The following is a 22,778-nucleotide window of genomic DNA, read 5'->3' as shown; positions in this document are numbered from 1 at the left end:
TAGAACAAACTGGCAAGATGATCACACCCAAAATCTTTTAATTGATATTGTCCCTTTAAAAATATTCTATTAAAGCTCATGAAGCACAAATAGGTTGGTCCTACACAAGATGAAAGCCGGATTCCTTTGGTTCTATTTTGGAGTAATAAGTTACATAAACAGGATGGTAATGACCTTCCTGACAACAGATAAGTTTCCTTATTCTAAGGAGCTGCCTATAGAGCTTCAGAGACATTCAAGCTAACAGAGCATTCTACTGATTCCTAGAACAGTAATACTGCTCCTGTGAGAAGCCTTACAGATCCTTCTGTTGTCATTCAGATTTACACAGGGTATAAATAAAGTTTCTGCCAAACTGCATTGCGAAATAGATTGAACAATTACATTCACTACTCTCCAGGCAAATATCATATCACAGGCAAATAGAGTATCCTTAAAAATGTATTTAAAATTAGTCTTTGGCTTACTATGTGTTAACTAATATTCAGGGCTGAAATAAAATCTGCATCAATGTCAGGAGGAGAAAAATGAAATAACGAGCTATAATAACCTGTCTGGTGTTTCTTCTGGAAATGCAGAAACTCAACCAAATGCCTTTTATTCAAACGACCCCTTTAGTTTCTAGACTCCCTCATAAAAGGCAACACTTTAGCTTAAAAGATAGATTAGTCAATTCAAAAAGCATTTGAGATCACTAAAGAAAAAAGGTGCTATCAATTGAAAAGTAGCCAAGGTGTTTGTGAAACAGAGACTTAGAGAATATCGAGGGTGGTGATGAAGGTGGCTCTAAACCGAATGCCCACCAGCAGGTTTTAGTAGTGTGTCACGTACACATGTACAAAGTACCTTTCGTTTTACAATTTAATTTTGAATATATGAAAAAGGAGAGGGAAAAATTAAAGTTATCTTCTTCTAAAGATTTTTTTCTTCTCAATACAGCACTTATGCTGGTTTTAATGTCTATCCTCAAAGACATTAAAAGGCAGCATTTCTTTCTCAAACCAACTAGAAACTACAGACAAAAGGAGGGACTGACAAACCATTGGACTGACATGTAAAGTTAATATCATCTTTAAAAATCAAAGTCTGGCCGGGTGGTGGTGGCGCACACCTTTAATCCCAGCACTCGGGAGGCAGAGGCAGGCGGATCTCTGTGAGTTCGAGGCCAGCCTGGTCTACAAGAGCTAGTTCCAGGACAGGCTCCAAAGCTACAGAGAAACCCTGTCTTGAAAAACAAAAAAACAAAAAACAAACAAACAAAAAAAAATCAAAGTCTGTAGGGGAATCTTATTTATGAAAGATTCTTTTAACCATATAGGATTAAACAAAACAGCCTTTCTCTGTCCTTTGAGACAATACTTACTTTGGTAGCAATTCTGGGCATTAATGCTATACCGTCTAACCTGGTATGGTGGGCAATCAGCATTTTTCTCCCTGAATTCTTTCTCCTAACTTCATCACTCCCAAGGGAGGGTCTCTCTGCTAGGAGGAGAAATAGTATTGACAGCCCTATAATCACGTGCGCAGATTAAGGTTAGAGTGTTAAGTCAAAATAAAGATTAAACTCACAGGAAAGAAAGAACTGATGGGGAGGAGAGAAATTATTAACTGACACAGCCATTCTATTTACACACTGACCTAAACAAACTAGCTAAAAATCATGGTAATGTCTGCCCAGAGGATATTACAATTTACCAACATAGAAGATAAAAACAAGCAGCAACTTTCATATAAAATTAATCAAGAAAAATGAATAAGAAATTGTCAGTAGCATCTATCTCCTCAATGTGTTTGAACTGCACATTATAACTAGTCCATTAGTACAGCAGCTTGCTAAAATTGACTTTGGTTCAAGCTTAGTTTAAAGAACAAAACAAAACAAAACAAAACTACCCATACCATACAAAACAGGTGGATGAGCATTTGTTAGTTTCCCTGCTTGCAGTTCATTGATTCTTAAAAGAAGTTTAGGAAAAGTTAAGGGTCAGAGAAATTCGGGGGTAAAAATTCAATATCCAAGAAATAAAAGGAACTAAAGAAAAATTTAAAGGGGAACCAAAATGATTCTGACCTTTAATACTAATATGACCTTTCTCTAATTGAATCACAAAGAAAGATACACATTTGTGTCTGTGTCACTGCCTTTCTGAGCAACAGTGCAGAGAGACAAATGCACAGAATCCAAGTTTCCTATGGGCATAAGCAAAGCTATCAGAAGGAAAGTCACCTCAGCTCAGTGCAGACCACCAGAAACAGAAGCAAGCACCTCAGACACCAATGGGGACCTTAACTCCAGTAAGGGCAACTTAGATGAACTTTACTGCGATGACCCAGTCATCTGTGAAAATTCTGGTCCAGATAGTATAATAATAGGGCATTGTCAAAAGGGGGAATTTAATCTCTAAATTACCCTCATCCATCTTCATCCATTTTCACAAGCTCTTCCTTTTCAATGGGCTCATTTATGTAGTCTAGAAACACCCTGAAAACAATTACAGGAGCAAATCACTTTTTTACATCAAATAAGAGATGTGTATTGTCACCAAACCTACCTAGCAGGGGCATAACAAACCGGAGACACTAACAGGGTGTGAAGTTCCTGCTCAGCCTTTTTCTGAGGTTCTATTGATCCTTTGCCTAGTCAGGAAAGTGCTTTTGTCAGTCAAAGAACTGAGGAAAGTCTGAGGCTTGGAGGAGCTTCTGAGCCACTCAGCGGACAAGAAGTCTGTGACTCTAGAGCACTGGTTCTCAACCTTCCAAATGCTGTGACCCTTTAATACAGTTTCTCATGTTGTGGTCACCCACCAACCATAAAACTAGTTTCATTGCTACTTCATAACTGTAATTTTGCTACTGTTATGAACTGCAATGTAAGTATCTGATATGTAAATAGTCTTAAGTGACCCCTGTGAAACAGCTGTTTGACTCCCCCCCCCCCCGCCCCCACGGGGTCAAGACCCTGAGGTTGAGAACTTCTGCTCTAGAGGAAAAGGTGGCAGATTCAGACTCTATATATTGACCTTTTTGGGATATTAATTAGTAGAAAACAGTCCAAAAGAATTTCTTTAAGAAAACAAAGAAGACTTGTTTCTCAGTTTCAGTAAATCAATTTGATCTTGACCAAAGGAAGTTTGGATAGAAAATTTCCATAAAATGAAAACAAACAAGCAAACAAATAAACATCAACAGTAGGAGCATTAAAAAAAAAAGAGAGAAAGAAATCAGGAGAACCACCAAGTCAGGTGTCTGCAGTAGTCTTTGCTCTCGGAACCAAAACCTGCCCTGCAACAGGCACAGCTGTTCCCATTGAAAATAGCAGAAAGCAGCACTGTTGCACCACAGGGTTTGGGCCTCGGGGTTGCTCAATGATTAGGGGTGAGTGAGAGCTACAGTTCAGCAGGAATTCTTCCTACACAAGAGTACTCCAAAGGCACCACCTGACGGGGAGGAGCGTGTGTGGAGCAGGAGTGTGCACACACTGCCTTCAGCTTCTGCACCAAGCCTCTTGCATAAGTGGCAAAAGAAAATCATTTTCTAGCACCTCTGTAAGAGTCATCAAGGATAAGGAAACCAGCAAGAACATTCCTGTAAGTTAAGAATGCAATTCTCCCTTAACCCCAAAACCCTCCCTCCCCACAGTGTGGGAGCTCACTGAAATAGGATCCAGGAGCAAGAGATAAACATGTCCAATATATATATATATATATAAAAAAACAATAACAGAGATACAGTAATACAGGCCTGCCTAAATTGTACCAGTTAAGAAAGGAACCCCCAACACAATTGATACGATTATAAACACCTTGTTATGACTTAATGGCCTGTACAACAGACCTATAAAAATGATTTTTTGAAAAAAAAAAGAAAGAAAGAAAATAAGACACCCCTTCCTCTACTGGAACTGGTCACCCACCTTTGCTTGTCATCATGACTGCTGGAAATGAGAAGTAGTCCTTTCATTTATTTTTGTCTGTCTGTTTTGGATTTTTTGTTTCTGTTTTTTTTTTTCTTTTAATTTTTTGGTTAGAAAGTTCTCTAATCCATGAAGCAATCCTGAAAAGACATTGTTTTTTTTCTTTTTTCTTTTTTTATAAAATTAGGCAAATGTTGTTCTGTCTCCATTCTTTTTTTTCCTGCTAAGTGTATTTTTTCTTTTCTCCATGTCTCCCTCATCTTCACAACATGGTGGGAGGAAGCCAATCACACCTGTCTGTTTCCTGACAGCTGGCAGCCCATTATGCTGCACTGGCGAAGGTCTGTGGCAGCCCAGCTCTGCACCCAGCTCACTGTGCCTTGGAGGCAGTGGTGGTGGTGGAAGCAGCCCCACCGGCAGAGGCTACTGTGAATAGAGAGTTCTGGATGGATTCAGCAGAGGTGGAGGAGGCATGAAGGCTGGCTGTAGGTGCAGAGTTCCCTGTGGAGGCTGCAGCTGCAGAAACCAAGCTTACTGGGTTGCTGGTGAGCAGAGAGAGGTTCTGAGGGTTCAGGAACAGAGGGGCAGTCACGATGTTGGGGGCTCCTCCTGCATTGGCAAATACCAGGTTCCCAGTAGCATCCAGTGACGTTATTGGAAGAGAACCACTAGAAGCAAGAGCTATAGACAAGAACCCAGAACAGAAAGAACATTAAACTTTATCCTGGAGAAGCCAAACCACCCATCAGCAAAACTCTACTCAGCAGCAGAGTATACTCTTCACTGACTTTATACTCAATTCTAATGCTCCAATTATAATGTTATTATAATGCTATACTTAAATTACAATGCTATAATGACATCAACTCAAGTTTATTTATAATTTTGAAGCATCCAAAGAACTGGAAGTCAGTTTAATAAGTATAAGCAGGACAAATGAATGGGGAAGAATCCATCATGTTTCTATCTTGTAAGTCTCAAGTTTATGTCATTTACTTACAAAGATTTGTTAAAATCCAACAATTCTGTTTTTTCAATGAAACTGACTTAAAACTATCTCCATTCAAAAGACTACTAGTTAAAGTGACTGAGTGTTAAAAATACATTAAGCTTTTAACAGCTCAACTACCATTATGTAAAACTATTTGACAAAATTTGTATAAGATGAAAGTCATCTTTCCAAAGGCTTTAGTCATGAAAATTTATATATTACTAAATAAAGGCACAATTTAAAAATTGTTTTTATACTTCTAGAGGCAGAGCACTTGACTCTTTTGAACTGTGCAAAGAATACTGTTTATTATAGGAGGAGATACAGCACACATTGATGTGTGAGTGATCTAAGGCTAAGATTTGCTAATGAATGGTGCAGAATTTTTCTATGATGCTTCCCCACAGGACATATCACTAAATGTTATTTCTAGTTGAAAGGAATCCTTGATTTTGAAAATGAATATACATATAATATACAACCTGGAGCCCTGGTGCAGACTGACAGACGTGTCCTGGACTCAAGGCTCAGGGTCACAGAGTGACTGTACGTCTTTCTGGAGAATGCTCTACAGACACTCATGCCTTAGGAAAGGCATAAACTGTAAGCCAGAGATATGTCCTATGCAGGAAAATGGGACTCATCCCAAATATTCTAAAGGATGCTGCTGCACAATGAAAACACTACACATCCATCTAACCATCAGTCCGGACACAAGTCGGTCAAATAGAATCCAACAAACCAGCAGGGCAATGCAGGCCACAATTTGATTTCTATCTGTAGTTTAATATTGCCTACAGTAAGTATCTGGTTAGACATATCACTCACTGAAACGTGCCAGGACCTGCCAGCTTGTTTTTGATCCCAATAATTCTTATTTAATTATAAAGCATTTTTTAAATATTTATTATTTATTCATTTATTTATTATGTATACAATATTCTGTCTGTGTGTATGTCTGCAGGCCAGAAGAGGGCACCAGACCTCATTACAGATGGTTGTGAGCCACCATGTGGTTGCCAGGAATTGAACTCAGGACCTTTGGAAGAGCAGTCAGTGCTCTTAACCACTGAGCCATCTCTCCAGCCCTAAAGTATTTTAAGAAAAAAAAAAAAAACCCAAACAAACCCAAAAACTCTTTCAGTCCAAACATGAATTTTCCCCAAATAAACATCTTTAGGCATAAAACTCAGATCCTGAACAAGGCAAGGTAGATCCTTCACTGTATGAATAAGTACCACCTTAAGTAACAATGAGAAAAGGCTGACATGGACCCAAAAAGGCCTTGGAAAAAGTATTTATAATCCAAGAACATATGTCCTACACTGATGGGAATGTACAGGGGGGAAAATTTAACAAGGGTGAAAAATATCCCGGAGATCTGTGGGATGTACGCTACCATTCCACACGGCTATCTTCAGGTGGGGATAGAACTGGGGAGTTTTACTTGAAGAAGCTTGCCTTGAGATAGGTTAACATCAGGAGAAAATCTTTCTATTCATAGAGAAAGTAAAGTGCAGATTTCTTGGAATAAATCAAATTATGCAATGTTTGTTGTTCTGACAAACTCACCTGTACATTCTTCTACAAAACTTTTTTTTACAGGACATCTTGATCTTCAGGAACAACTTAATCAGCATTCAACTCTCTCCTCACCTTAATCTCTAGCAAGGCAGATAGCCTCCAACACACACACACACACACACACACACACACACACACACACACGTGCAAGAAGCAAGAAAAAAAAATGCTACTGACCTTGAATAGTAGCCAGTGTACTGTTGCTCATCAGGGCTGGGCTCAGAGCCCCGCCCAGAGTTCCCGGATTGAGACTGAGTAAGGCACCTCTGCAAGTGCAAAAGAGGAGTCACTCTACTGCCACGCACACATACCTGTTATTTTGACAACATACCAAATTGATAATAAAATAGTAATGATAATAAAGAAAACTTCAGCTTAGGAAAAATATGGGTATCTTTGTTACTTTCTGTATACTTTCAAATGGTTACAAGTTACTGCTTCTTTGATATTTACTTGTATAAACAAGATTATGATAGGCATAAAATATAAAACTTTTAGTCATTCTGACTTTTCTTTGAATTCATTAATTTTTTTCTAGAAAAAAACTGGAAAGGATAATCCTTTTTCAACAATAAAAATATAAAATTACTACACTACACTCATTGCTTCTCTATTCACAATAGTTAAGGAATAAATGAAATTAACATAAACTGATGAATGGATAATAAAACTGGTACAAATATACAATGAAATTTTATTCAGCTGTAAAGAAAAGTGAAACCTGTAGGTAAATGGAGAGAACTGGAAAACATTAAGTGAATATCCCGGGCCCAGCATGACAAAGGCTGCATGCTCTCTTTCATATTTGACTCCTAGCTTTGAATCTTTAGCTTATGTTTAACTTGGAGTAACCATAGGTAAAGCCTGAAAGGGTCCATGAGATGGGGAGACAAGAGGCCTTAATAAGGTAGGAGGGAAATATGGGGATTAAATGTTTGAACAGAGATGGGGTGAGGAATGATGACAGAGAAGGAAGATGGGTCAACAAAAACTAAGGATTTATGAAAAGCCTTATGGAAACCCCCTGTGTGTAAACTAATTAAAACACATGATAAACAAATAACAGAAAGCCAGGCAGTGATGGCACACACCTTTAATCCCAGTACTCAGGAGGCAGAGGCAGGTGGATCTCTTTGAGTTTGAGGTCAGCCTGGTCTACAGAGTGAGTTCCAGAATAGCAAGGGTTATTACACAGAGAAAGCCTGAATTGAAAACCAAACTAAACCAAAACCCAAACAAAAACCAATGTTGTTCCCAGAAGACACAAGTTATTAAACAAAAATCTCAGTGCCATTCATGGGATCCTTCCCTACAAGTTATTGGTCTGTGAGGCTCCAGAGGATAGCCCTCTTATTTAAAAAAAAAAAAAAAAGTTAAAACAAACACTATAGGCTATTGTCACTGCTCTTAGTTGTCCATCATAACTAGATTTTAAGACCCTATTATTGAACACACATATACTTAGGTTGCAGTATATAGAAACATCAATCTGGAACTGACAAGGAAATTTCCTCTCTGCTGGCTAGCTTTCACAGTGCCAAGAGGTGCTATATAAACAATGGGAGAGAAAAGATAGCAATAGTCTTACCAATGCTACATCCTGTATGTTACAATACTGACCAATAAGGCAAAATATATTTATTGGTACAATAGTGGTATGACTGTTCCAGGGGCAAACAACTGATTTCTGACTTGACTTGTGACCTATTCATAGAGGGAAACAGCTTGGTACTGAAAATCTAGTCAAAAGGCCATGGATGAGGAGGTGATGGCAGCAGACACCAACTGTTGTTGTTGTATTAAACGGCTACAGTGGATTGCCCTTTATAACTATGTTAATATCCGCAGATCTATGATGCTGTTAACCCGGGTCCGAGAAGTTTGTTTTTGTAATGGACAATGATAAACGCAGACTCATAACTGGTCAAATTATTGAATGACTGTTGAGTATGCAGCCTTAAATAGGACATCTACATCAACCTATCTTCCTAGCACCAAAACTCAGGGAGTATTGAGGAAGATGTTCCTGGGGCAGACAGGGTGTAAGAGCTGGAGCTGGGAGCACTATTATAAAATGCTTTCTTCTAGAAATGACAGTGCAGTTGCACACAATGATTATCTGAATAAGATCGAGCCAGCCAAGTTAGTGTGGATGGAGAAGGGCTCAAAGGGCTGCATCCCCAGTTGAGGAGCTAATGGCAGTTGATGGCTGCAGAAAGAGGGGAAATAATTTTTCTTTTGTGGGGGAGGATATCTCACATTGGTAGGTTACTCAATTCATGTGCATATAGGCACACTAATTAGATTGGCTACTTGAAGAAAAAAACGACAGGAAACACGAAGTTGTGTGTGTATGAGAGTTCAGGGCAGTTTGGGAGGAGTGGGGAATAAATATAACCAAAATAAACATTGTATACATGTATGAAATTATCAGAGAATAAAAACTATATGAAAATATATAAAACCAGACATGGCTCTACTCCAAGTTTTATCCATTTTTGAGAATAAGAAAGAAGGTAAACTACAATTTAATGAAGAAAGCTTAAGACTATGGAGAATCTTAGCTCTCTTCCTGGCTCTTACAGCTGAGTCACTCTCTGACTTCAGTCCTGTGTCATCACGTGGAAATGGTAGATGTTCATCTGTAATCAAAGCAGTCCAGCTCAGATTTGCTGTTCATTTAAGACAGTGATGAAAACTCTTCCCTATGAGTTACAGTAATGGGTTTCTAGTTGTATGGTGGTTTGAAAGAAAACAGAACCCCGCAATGGGAGTGGCACTATTAGGTGTTGTGGTTTTGTATGAGTAGGTGTGGTTTTGTAGGAGGAAGTGTGTCACTGTGGGGGTGGGCTTTGAGGCCTCCTTTGCTCAAGCTATGCTCAGCTCAGTGTAGTAGATAATTCACTTCCTGTTTTCCTGTGGATCAAGATGTAGAAATCTCAGTTCCTTCTCCAGCACCATGCCTGCTTACATGCCAATATGTTACCCACCAAGAAGATAATGGACTGAACCTCTAAGACGGTAAACCAGTCTCAATTATAAGTTTTCCTTTATAAAAGTTGCTGAGGTCATATCTCTTCACAGTGACTGAAACCCTAACTAAAGAGATTCTGTTTTGAATACAAATGGAATTGGAAAGTTTCTTACCCAGCAGCAAACTGTGAGGGTGCCATCAGGCCTGGGTTGAGTCCTGCAGCAGCAGCCATGGCAGCAAGACTGGCATTTGCTGGCAACTGTGCAGCTCCTTGGAGAGCAGCAGCAGCTGCTGTTTGCAAGCCAGATGCTGTCACCATCACCTGGCTGGCCCCGAGAGGAGAGGGAAGAGGCGTGGAGGTGGTCTGTGTTGTGCTGGTCTCACTGGCACTAGAGGCCTCAGAGGTGGAGGCTGAGGCAGAAGGGGAGGGACTCAAAGAGGGAGATGTGACTGCTGAGGAAGCAGGGGGTGCTGTAGATATCACGGTGGCTGTGTTGTTGGATGTGGTGTCTGTAGTGCCTGAAAAGAGAATCAGATTAGGAAATGACCTTCTGTAAATGTGTTTGGAAAACTAGTCATTTCATTCAGTATCTTGAATCAAGGCGATTATTAACCTACTACCCATTAATCCTTAATTTTTCTTTTTCTTAAGAATAACCTAGTTTTCTAGATATATTTCTACAGATAATAATAATGATGATGATAATAATAACAACAACCATTTAAAAACCAAAGTTATCAGTCCTTCTTTAAGAGACAAGAGCAATAACACAAATCTGAAAGAAACGAGCCTCTCTCCTCCTCCAGCATCAATGTTCTATTAAAAAAAAAGAAAAAAAGGAAATGAGGGGCTGGAGATATGGCTTGTTAGGTTAAGAGCATTGGTTGCTCTTGCAAAGGACCCAGGTTTGACTCCTAAAACTAACATGGAAGCACACAACCATCTATAACTCTAGTTCCAGGAGAATCTGATGCCCTCTTCTGGCTTCCAAAGACACCAGACACAATTATACCAGCGTTGGTATTATGAAGCCTAACCCCCTTCATTATGTCTTCATAAATCTACAGGACCAAACAGTGCCCTGTTGCTGTGGTGAACCTGTCTGGTAGACTCAAAAGTACTTCCCCAGTTGCATCCTCTTCTAAGACTTAGCCCCTTGTTTTACAGGAAGATAAATGTGCTTTCTCATTTCTCTTCTACAGGCAAAAACGTTTCAATGTACTTTGAATCTTTTCTTGACCAATTTTCCATTTTATGAAACCTAATTTTACTGGTAATGTTAAGTTCTAAAACTGCCCATTTTCACAAAACCGCAAGTCTTGAGGTCAAAAAGCTTAAATTATTACACTTTCCTCTTCACTGCATAATCAAATAAATCAGCACCTTGCTATGTCTTATAGGCTTACTAGGACAATACTAGCCAAATTAGTGCATTTAATCTAGGCTAGGAAGTGATGAGTTCAGAAACTATCTAGGGTTATCTAGTTGTAATATATTACCCAAATCCTAGGTAGGTATCTCCAATTTGAGTATCATGAAACCACTATGACATAATATATCAACATGAACTTTAAATAAATCCCCCCAGCCATAGAGTCATGTTCCAATTCATATACCTCCTTTATGCTCCAAATTCTTGGCAATTTAATTTACCTGAGCACTCTACGTAGGCTTTTGGGGCCTTAGCACCCTTAACAAGATGCTCTCACATGTCTTGCAGGGTACTTAGTAGGCATTAGATCCAAGCACAAGTAGGATACCTAGCACCTGTTTTCCACCCTTTTCTCCTTTTTTTTTTTAAAAAAAAAACCCAGCTTATTGAAGTATAATTTATATTCTATAAAACCTGCCCAATTTAAGTGTAAAGCTCAATAACTTTTTATCAATTTCCAGAGTTCTTTAACTCTCACACAATCCAGACTGTAACACTTGCACCACCAAAAATTGAGATCCCTCACTCCTACTTGTAGCCACTTGCCAACCCTATCCTGCCTCCACAGACTGGTATTATCTTTTAACATTTCACATACATGGAATTGAACAATATGTGATTTTGTGCATCTTAGGCTATTACTTTTAGTGTTTCACTACAGTGAAACAGAGTCAACACTTAGCTTTTTGAGGATGAATTCTACTCAATGGTGCAGATATGCTGTGTGAGCTTTGGCTTGTTTCCAGTATGGGGTTGTTATAAATATGGACACACAAGAGTTATGGTGTGGATATGTTTTCATGCTTCTTGAGGAAACTGATTCACTGGATGATAAATTTATATTTCTAAATTACAAAGAAAATGCTAAAGTGTTTTCCACAGTGACTGTACCACTTTACATTCTCCTACGTCATGCACTATGAACTGTAGTTTTTTTGATCCTCAAACCTCATCTATCTTTTGATTGCAGGCATTCTATGAAGTATGTTTTAAATTTCCCTAACAAGCAATATTGTTGAGCATCTTTTTCCTGTGCTGTTTTCACTGTGTACCTTCTTTGATAAAGTATCCACTTAAATGTTCTGGGCTGTATTTTTACTATTGAGCTTGGACAGTTTTTAGTATATTCCATATATAATTTCTTTTTTAAAAGACACATGTTCTATAACAAACATTTTCTTCCAATCTTTGTCTTGTGTTTTCATTCTCCTCAAGATGTCTTCTATAGCACAACAAACTTTGTTTTTTATGACCTTCTATTATCTTTTGTGTTTGTGTATGAGTACAGATGTCCAAAGAGGCCAGAAGAGGACACTGGACTCCTTGGAGCTGGAGTTACAGGTAGTTGTGAAATACCCACCACAGGTACTGAGAACTGAACTCAGGCTCTCTGCAAGAGCAGCAAGTGCTCTTGATTGCCGAGCCGTCTCTCCAGCACTGATTTGTAGGTGATGTATCTATGAGTCCTTTGCAGTACAAAATCATAAAGACTGCCTACAATTTCTTAGAAGTTCTATGGATACATCAGTCATCTGACCCATTTTACTTGCCATGCACAAGAACCTAAATAGTCTTTGTGCATTTTGGCACCCAACTGTTGCAGGAACATTTGTTAGGGACTTTGAATTGTCTTAGCTATTTGTCAAAAACTAACAAAGGATAAATTTAATCCTCCTCCCAATTGAGAGCTTTGTTTCATGTAATCTACTTTATGAACAGTTTATTCTTGCCTTGATTACTTGTATCTTTATAATTAGCTTTTGAAACCTGGTTATGTATATTCTCTAAGTTCATTCTTCTCAAGTTCTTCTCATATATATTTAAAAATAGATCCCCGCTATATTTATTTTAGAATAAGGTATCAGTTTATTGTTTGAAGTATGACTGTTGAATAGGAAATAAATCAATTAAGCTAGAGACAGACAAGTGTCGTTTTAAGAATGCTGAAATGTGAAATGTCTCTTCGAAGTTAATCTCAGGCCAGAGAATAATAGCAAAATATTTGCTATACAAACATGAATACCATGTCTCATCCCTAGAAAGCATGCACACAAACACGCACTTGCACACACAAGCACACAGTGTACACAATGCCAGGTAAGGTGCTGTGGTCTTTCTAATTCCAGTGCTGGGGAGGTGGCAACAAAGCCCTGGGGCTTGCTGGTCAGCTAGCTCAGCCAAATTAGTGAGTACCAGGTCCCAATAAGAGACTTGTCTCAGGGGAAGGTGGGAGGAGAAGGGAGGGCAGACAGAGAAGAGGAGGGGAGAAGAGGAGGAGGGAGGGAAATGGGCAGTCAAGATGGGGAAGGACAGAGAGGGAGAACATGGAAAGAGATTTCTTGATTGAGAGAAGCATTGTGGGGTTAGCAAGAAACCTAGAGAAATCCCAGGAATCCACAGGATGACCCCAGCTAAGACCCTAAGCAATAGTGGAGAAGGTGCCTGACCCTGTAGTCAGATTGATGACTACCTTCACCCAGCAACTGATGGAAGCAGATGCAGAGATCCACAGCAAGCACTGAACTGAGCTCCCAAAGTCCAGTCAAAGAGAAGGAGAAGTGATAATATGAGTAAAGGGTCAAGACTATGATGGGGATACCCACTGAAACAGTTTACCTGAGCTAATGGTTGCTCACTGATTCTGGCCAGACAGCAGGGGGACCAGCATAGGACCAAATTAGGTCCTCTGAATGTGGGTGACAGTTGTTTAGCTGGGACAGACTGTGGAGCCACTCGCTGTGAGACAAGGATTTATCCCTACTGCTTGTACTGACTTTTTTTTTTTTTTTTTGTAGCCATTCGCTTTGGAGGGATACCCTGCTCAGCTTAGATATATTATAGATATAGTGTGGAGGGGCTTGGTCCTGCCTCAAAGCAATGCCCTAGACTTTGTTGACACCCCTTGGGAAGCCTTACTCCCTTTGAGGATTGGATTGGGGTGGGGAGGGAGAGCTGTCCTTAGGAGGAGCATTTGAGGGCTAACTTCCAGTCTCCACATGCATGTGCATGAGCATACACGTGTAAACATACATGCACAAGAATTTAGTTTCAGCTACTTACTAGATTTCTACATAAATTCTGCATAAATTATTTTCTTACTATCATTTTAGGACCACTTTCTTAGAGTACATACAAACACAACTGATTTCATATGTTGGTTTTGTATCACACAAAAATAGGACAATGCGAATAAGGGCAGTTTAAGTTCTCCCCTTACTAAAAACTGGCTGTCACAATGTTAATGGTGAAACAAATTAAAAGATCAGGAGAACAAATGTCCTCAGCAGAAGCTGTTAGTCTTTGGTCATTTAAGTATGCTTTTTGCTGCAGATTTTGAGTAGCTGCTCTTTTTTTTTTTTTGGTTTTTTCGAGACAGGGTTTCTCTGTGGTTTTGGAGTCTGTCCTGGAACTAGCTCTTGTAGACCAGGCTGGTCTTGAACTCACAGAGATCCGCCTGCCTCTGCCTCCCGAGTGCTGGGATTAAAGGTGTGCGCTACCACCGCCCGGCTTTGAGTAGCTGCTCTTGATCTGTAGAAGCAGCTTCTTCTGTTTCAGGTCAAAGAGCTTTTTATCATGAATGGGTTTGGATTTATTAAATACTTTTTATTCAACTATCCAGGATTTATCTCAATTCAATTTCTATTTCTATTTTTCAATATGTTAATTGGTGTTCAGATATTAAACTGACTATGTATTCTTGGGGTAAATTCCCCAGTCATGATGAATAATCTTCTTTTATATGTTGTCAGTTTTGATCTGCAAAGATATTCTTTTCCTTTCCCCTTCTTTCCTTCCCTTTCTCATTACTGGAGATTGAACTCAGGAACTTACACATAACAGACAGGTGGTCAACAATTCTCAGCTTCATTTGCAAAGATTTATCTGAGAATTTAAAATATTTTCATGAGGGCTACGAGTCTGTATTTTTTCCTAATGTATTTATCTAGCTTTTATATCAGAGCATTGCTTGCTTTGTTCAAAATAGCTTTCTCTTCTTTATGTTTCAAAAATATCTGATTAAACAAGAAATTAATAACAAAAAGTTCCACAGAACACTATTAAAATCATCAGGGGTTGGGCTTTTATTTGTCAAGTTTTTAATTAATTATTGCTCAACTGCTTTTGGTCTATTGACAATCTTGTTAGTTCCTAAGTTATATGTCATTTCAATCTACATGCTCTTTGTTTAGAGAAAAGTTGTCCCAAGAACTCCAATTTGCCACATTGTACAGCAGTTCTAAGTATAAACCCTAAAGAACTGAAAATACATGCTCACACACAAACCTGAATATGAAATTCACAGCAGTAGTACTAAAAATAGCTAAAACCTGCTACCACTTCAATGCTATTGACTCATAGATAGTAAACAAAATGCTGCACATCTACCGAATGGAATACCATTCAGCACTGACAGGGAAGTACTTATATATTTTACAATATTGAGTGATAGAATTATTCCAACATTAGGTAATTATAACAGTTCCACATGTTTTCAGTATATCAAAACCCATTGAACACTTAAAATTATATACTAAAAAATGTGAGCTATAAGCTGAACATGTGCCTTTAATTCTAGCTATTTGGGAGGCTAAAATAGGATTGAGGTCAAGGATAGCCCCATCTCAAAACACAATAAAACAAAACCATGAACTATATCCTAATTATAATATTTTCATTATGTTTTTTGTTTGTTTCTGAGGCAGGTTCTATGTAGCCCTAGCTGTCCTGAATCTCATTATGTATACCAGACTGGTTTTGAATTTAGATATCTACTTGCCTCTGTTCCTGAGTGCTTGGATTAAAGATGCGGGACACCACACTGTTCTATTCTGGTTCTGTTAGTTACTGATTTTGATGATATGAATTGTTTTCTTTTTTCTTGATTGCAGATGAATTTGTTAATTTTTAGTTGCATTGCTTTCCCCCTGACTTACTTCATTATTTTTTGCTGTAATTCTTGTCATTTGCCCTTTCTGCTTACATTGGGACTAATTTTTTCTATAAGATGATTTTTTAATTTTTTTCAAGAAAGGGTCTCACTATTTGCCTAAGCTAGCTTTGCACTAATTCTCTTCTTGCCAAGGGTTACAGTCATAGGTATGCAGTTGATTCCTACTTCCTATACTCCCAGAAGCTTAACTGTTTCTCTGGTGTCTCTGTCAATGGGGACTGGCTGTCCTGATGACTGGCCCTCCCTGCTTGGATCACACTGCATCACTACTGCGTCTGTGATGCTTCATTTTCAATTTTAACATTTTTCTTAATTTCTTGATTTCTTCTTTGGCATAAACTTCCAGTTTAATTTTCAAATATTTGAGGATACCACAAATATTTGTTGTTGATTTCTAAAAGGACAATATATATTACACGATTTTAATTCTTTAAATTCACAGGGTCTTGACCATATGTTAATTTCCAAATAACTGAGATTTGTCAAGTTTTTTTTTTCTCCTGTTGATTTCTATAAAGACAACATAGCAGGGTGTGGTGGCACACCTTTAATCTCAGCACCCATGAGGCAGAGGCAGGTGGATTTCTGTGAGTTTAAGGCCACCCCAATCTATATATTGAGTTCCATGTCAGCTGGGGTTACATAGTGAGACCCTGTCTTTAAAAACAAACAAACAACCCCTCAAAAATGGCTAGAGGGATGGTTCAGTGCTTAAGAGCACTGGCTGCTCTTCCAGAGGAGCCAGGTTCAATTCCCAGCACCCAGATTGATAGCTCACAAATATCTGTGACTCCAGTCCAAAGGCTCTGACTGCCTCACACAGACATACAGGCAGACAAAACACAAATGCACATAAATTAAAATACAGACACAGACACGCACACTCTATGATTTTAACCCTTTAGTTTACTGAGCCGTGTTTCCTGGTTGAAAGTGTCCTGAAAGAAGGATGTCCCAGGTAAACTTGAAAAGGTAGTTTTTACATAGGCATGATAGCTAGGTCATAATTGGTTGATAATTTTCAAGTATTGCATATCTTTGATAATATTTTGACATAGTTCAAATTAATCATTACAAGTGGAGTATTGTTGAACTATATCCATTTAATTCTGTTCATTTTTCCTACCTGTATCTTGGACCTCCATTGTTAGGTAACTAATTCAAATTGTTACTATCTTCCTGAGAAATACATTTGCATCATTATGAAACATTTTAGAAAGATAACTGGAGACAGAACACTCATAGGTGACTGTAGTTTTGAGGTACTTCTTTCTGGAGGAGTGCTATCTTATATCCACTCTAGAAATGTTTGTCAGGACTGTTTATGTGCTAAGCACATGAAAAAGTGAAGACAAATACATCATTTAACAAGTAGCCAGCAGTGGTGGAGCACACCCTTAATCCCAGCACTTGGAAGGCAGAGGCAGGAGGATCTCTGTGAGTTTGGGGCCAGCCTGGTCTACAAAAGAGCTAGTTCCAGGGCAGGCGCCAAAGCTACAGAAAAACCCTTTCTGGAAAAAAAAAAAAATCACGTGTTTTATTATAAAGTGGTAGACGGAGAAAATATTTTCCATGTTTCTTAAACCCCATTCCAAATGGCAGTAAAGAAACATACAAAGTAATGAGATTTCCAGGGATGGGCAAGAGGACAAAACGGGTAGTGGTAGAGAAACCAATCATAGGACAGTTAGTGAAGGAGAAGGTTATGATTGAGGTGGGAATTAATCCCTTTGTTGGAGCTCCAAGAGAAATACAAACTCAGAGTTGCATACATCAGGGCAGGAGAAGGAGAATGGAAACGAGACGGATTATTATGGAACTGTTCATACACTAGCTCTGGTAGTGGGCTTGCCCATCTCTCTTCAGATCTTGCATATGAGCTGAGTTAATATTATCAACTACTCAAAGAAAAGAAAGAAATCCAACTGAGAAATTGAGGATTCAAGTGTAGGTAACAAGCAAACAAAGTACCTGCTTTGGTGAAGTGTTAGTGCACTGGGTAGCAATTTCCTCTGAGATAAGCCTCTACTGTGGAGTGAAGCTCGTTAAAGCACAGGGTGTTCTAAAAGGAGTTTATAAACAGTCCATCTGGTAGAGAAGAAGTTCTTTAAGCTCAGGAAGTAAACAACCCAAAGCTTCTAGAAGTCCCTGAAACTGACCAGATACACTAGGACCCTCCCACAGCAAGCATATATAAGAACTTGCTGAGAGGGCTGGAGAGATGGCTCAGAGGTTAAGAGCACTGACTGCTCTTCCAGAGGTCCTGAGTTCAATTCCCAGCAACCACATGGTGGCTCAAAACCATCTGTAATGAGATCTGGTGCCCTCTTCTGGTCTGCAGCATATATGTAGGGAAAATGCTGTATACATAATAAATAAATCTTAAAAAAAAAAAAAAAAGAACTTGCTGAGAGACACTCAGCCAAGCCACCCAAAAGAAGCAGAAATAAGCTGAGCAGCTTAGAGAGGACACACTGCAACCTGTCAAACTCTGCAGGCTGTGTACTGCAGTCCACATTCCCAGCTTTTGTGAGTTGTCCCATGCTGGGGTGGGCTTTAGGTGATGTAGCTGACTTTGAGTCATTTCTGCTCCTCTAACTACTCTCTCACCCATATTCCTGTAAGAAACACCAAGTTGGACTCTGTAGTACCCTTACTCTGGTCTGTCATTGGTTTACAATCTAAGGTAGACAGATGTTTGTTCACGTCTTCTTCCCAGGAAAAGTGTCACGTAAGTTTTTAAAAACTGTGTATGCCTATTTTATGAGATGAAATTCTCAATGAGGCTTAACAGTCAAGAGTTCACAAAGTGGTGTTTATATTACATAAAAACCTAACATTTTCTAACGGCTTAGAAACACAGTATGAAGTCATCTACTGAATTTTTATGGCATGGTAAAGTCACATAACTGAAGAGACATTATGAACCTAAAACATAAATTTACAAAGAAGTATTTAATTCCACATTAAGTTAAATTTGCTCATGAAATATCATAAAGCAATCTAATAGCTTACTAGCATATAATAAATTAGTATAGCTTATGCATTATAAAAAATTTGATGACAATCCTGAATCATTTTAAATGCTTTGGGAAAGTTTTTTTTCAGAGGAGGCCAAAGGAAAATATTTATTCATTTTATTATGAATATATCAGGCAATAAGCTGGGCATCAGAAAGAGCACAGTACTTACTTCTTTAGAAGTTAACACAAAGGCACCAGGTTGATGGTGCACATCTTTAAACACAGCACTAGGGAAGCAGAGGCAGGCAGATTTTTATGAGTTCAAGGCCAGTTTGGTCTACAGAGCTAATTTCAAGACAGCCAGGGCTACACAGAGAAAATTTGTCTTGAACCCCCGCACCTCAAAAAAGAAGTACAAAGCCTATTGGGAAAGACAGATTTGTCAAAATAGATTGAATAATGAGTAAATGACAACTTTTAACTTCCTGGAGGAGAAGATAAAAAATACTTCCAAGAGAAACTGATACATAAGCCAGAGTAGCTTATCAACATCACACCAAGAACTGACTATCAGACCAAGAACTGCGAACTACGATGGGTATTTCAAGAGGCAGGAAATAATTACAGCGATATGGATGGAGTTTGCCCATGTGTTGGGTGGGGTAGGCAAAGGTCTAGTATAGAAGTACTCAATACAAATGATTTTATATGTTTCTTTAAATGTAAAAAAACATTACTACTGAAAGTTTGCGAAGAAAGGAATCACCTAAATAAAGGATGTTTCAAAAAGTTAAGTTTGAAAACAATGTAGGAGATGGATTAACAGAAGAAAAAACAATTTTAAATGTTTTCCTTTTTTTTTAAGCTGGTCCAGTGGTGCACACCTTTAATCCCAGCACTCAGGAGGTAGAAGCAGGTGGAATCTGAGTTCAGGGACAGCCAGGGCCTGGTCTTAAAATAACACTATGCTAAGTTCAAGTTCAAATACACACAGATAGAGCTTATGTGTTTGCATGTATGTGGAAGGAGGCCTGAAATTGATGTTTAGTGTCCTCCTTGGTTGTTCACTACTTTATTTACCAAGGCAGGGTCTCTTACTGAATCTGGAACATCTGGCTAGCCTGGCTACCAGCTTGTTCTGGGGAATCTCTTTCTGTTTCTCCAGCACCACTGGGATTAGGGATGGGCTGCTAAGTCCACTTGACTTTTAAAGTGTGCACTTTGTATCTAGACTCTAGTTTTCATGATCATGCTCACTGAGCAATCTCCCCAGACCTCTAGAAATAGATTTTTTAAAAAAGCAATTCGTAACTTAAGTAGTATCTTCATGATTTGGCAGGCCTTCTGCTTACCTGTAAGAGAGAGATTAGTCACTGCAGCGCTGGTTAAGGGAAGGACAGGGTTGACTGTGAGGGTAGTTGCTGTACTGTTTGTCACAAGGCTTGGAGTGGTTGCCACCTAGAGGTCAGATAAGAAGAAAAAAACGCATGTTAACATTAGCAGAACTGAAATGGGCCTTAAATTTGAATAACGTTGAGTCAGACAGACTACATATAAATCAGCCAGAAATAGTATAACTGTCAAGATTACCTAAACAAGAGAACTATTTGGTAGCATCAGTGCTTATATTGTTTTTACTTTTGATTTTGTGGCTGCATGAATGGTTGTCTTGTTTTTATTCTTAACTAAATGGTAGAGAATGTGAAGCAGACTCTTTTTCTGTTTGTTTTTCCAGACAGAGCTTCTCTGTGTAGCTCTTGCTATCTCAGAACTCACTCTGTAGACCAGGCTGGCCTTGAACCCCAAGATCTTCCTGCCTCCTAAGTGCTAGGATTAAAGGAATGGGCTACCTCTGGCCTGCTTTTTTTTTTTTTTTTTAAAAAGACAATCTTGTGGTGAGGTATAGTGGAGCACGCCTTTAACTCCAGAGGTAGAGGCAGACAGATTTCTGAGTTCCAGGCCAGCCTGGTCTACAGAGATAGTTCCAGGATAACACAATGTAACCCAGTCTCAAAAAAACCCCCCAAAACCCACAAAACAAAAAAACTTAGTATGTAGCTGTAGCTAGCCTAGAACTCACTTGACTAGGCTGGCCCTCAATACAGAGATCAACTTGCTTCTTCCTCCTGAGTCCTGAGATTAAAGGTGTGTACTGTTATTGGGGCCAGGGACCCAGGGTTAGACAGAGCATAGGCCTAATATTACTCGCTAAATGGACATAGCATTCAACCAGTTTCCAAATAATTATCATTACAGATTATTGCATCTCTCAACTTCATCAGACAAGCTCCTTTTAGAACTAGATGGAGATTACACAATAGGAGATTTAGGAACATGTGTTCCTAAAATGGACATCTAGCCAGGCAGTGGTGGTGCATCCCTTTATTCCCAGCACTCAGGAGGCAGGGGCAGGCGGATCTTTGTAAATTCAAGGCCAGCCTGGTCTACAAAGTGAGTTCCAGAACAGCCAGGGCAACATAGAGAAACCCTGTCCTCAAGAACCAAAAATCCAACAAACAAACAAAAAAAGGGAAATTTATACTATACGCACTCTTTTCAAGGCTCAGGGATCATTGCAAAGGAGGGAAAGGGAAGATTTTAAGATCCAGGGAAGATGGGTGATTACAAGGAAACCGTTTTCTTGAAACAGAAGGGCACTGTACATACGAACTCACAGCAATTGTGACAGCATGCATAGGACCCACTGATAAAATCCCAGCGTTCAGGGAGGTGGGCATCAACTCCAACTCCTACCTATGACATCTGTTAGGAGCAGGAGAGGTTTCTTTAAGGTGTGGCCATTGGTAAGTTAATCATACGCTAGTGGATAATCATACACCTAAGAATACACAGACAGCACAACTTGGTCCTGATGGCGTTAAAAAAAAAAAAAAAAGGACACAAGTTGTGTGTGTGTGTGTTTGGAGTTGCACGAGTTGGGGAAGGGAAAACAGAATCAAAATATACTGAAATTTTCAAGGAACTAATAAAAATGAGGTTTGTGTATATAACCAACGCTCAGCTCTAGTGAAGCAGATTTTCTTTTGGTTTTTTGACACAGGTTCTCTGTGTAGCCCTGGCTGCCCTGCAATTCACTCTGTAGACCAGGCTGGCCTCAAATTCAGAGATCCACCTCCCTCTGCCTCCCGAGTGTTGGGATTAAAGGTGTGCATCATCTCTGCTCGGCTGTGAAGCAGATTTTAAAACACCTTAGCATTTCCTTTTGAAATATTATGATAAGCATCCTATGATTTTGTAAGACACTATCTTTTTCCTATGGTAGCTAAGCCTAAAAACAAAAGTCACACAAAACTGTTAGCTAATGACTATGATTTTTTTTCCACTGACTATGATTTTTGTAATTAAAACTTTACCATTTAATAACCCACAACTTTCACTTAATAAATAATGTTGACCTTAGTTTTAAAAACCTTGTGGAGTCAGGCGTGGTACCACATCGCCTTTAATTCAAGCACCTGGGAAGCAGAGGCAGGCAGATCTCTATTGAGTTTCAAGTCAGCCAAGGATACACAGAGAAACCCTGTCTCAAAACCTTAAGGGGTAGCACTAACATAAAATAATATTAAAATAAAATAAAAGCAGATTAACAAGAACAAAAGGAACAAAAATGCAGACTTAACAATCTGTCCATCTTTTGAAGCCTGTCTGGCATCATCTGGCAGTGATCTATAATTATCCTAAAAGGAAGAAAAAGTGAATGAGGGAGTTCTATGACCATGGCATGTCTCTTCCATCTAGGAATAACGTTCTAATGGGAATGAAGAAGTGACTCAATAAGGTTCTATATGAAATGCTGACCTACTGTCTGAGAGTGAAGATTTGAGATGACTATGCATACCCAAGAATTTGCTGTCACTTAATTATCTAAGTTTAGCCGGGGGATGGTGGTGCACGCCTTTAATCCCAGCACTCGGGAGGCAGAGGCAGGCGGATCTCTGTGAGTTCGAG

General features: G+C 39.0%; 1 protein-coding gene across 6 annotated transcripts in view; it reads right to left on the bottom strand.

The window, feature by feature from the left end:
* Positions 1-1,226: 1,226 nt before the first annotated feature.
* Pou2f1 (POU class 2 homeobox 1) overlaps positions 1,227-22,778 on the bottom strand; it is a 144,007-nt gene continuing 122,455 nt past the window's right edge. For 5 of the 6 annotated variants that reach the window (XM_026777535.1, XM_026777532.1, XM_026777533.1 and 2 more), the window contains 4 exons: positions 20,162-20,267; positions 9,636-9,981; positions 6,666-6,754; positions 2,942-4,594 (listed from right to left, as the gene is read on the bottom strand). In XM_026777535.1, coding sequence (XP_026633336.1) covers positions 4,284-4,594; positions 6,666-6,754; positions 9,636-9,981; positions 20,162-20,267 — 852 coding nt within the window. In that variant the 3' untranslated portion in view covers positions 2,942-4,283. Of the gene's footprint in view, positions 2,483-2,941; positions 4,595-6,665; positions 6,755-9,635; positions 9,982-20,161; positions 20,268-22,778 lie in introns of those variants that run through there. The other variant, XR_003376642.1, reaches the window with a different exon arrangement.

The sequence above is a fragment of the Microtus ochrogaster genome, unplaced genomic scaffold, assembly GCF_000317375.1.
Source record: "Microtus ochrogaster isolate Prairie Vole_2 unplaced genomic scaffold, MicOch1.0 UNK70, whole genome shotgun sequence".
In the NCBI taxonomy this organism is placed as follows: Eukaryota; Metazoa; Chordata; class Mammalia; order Rodentia; family Cricetidae; genus Microtus; species Microtus ochrogaster.
This window is presented reverse-complemented; position numbering and strand designations above follow the sequence as displayed.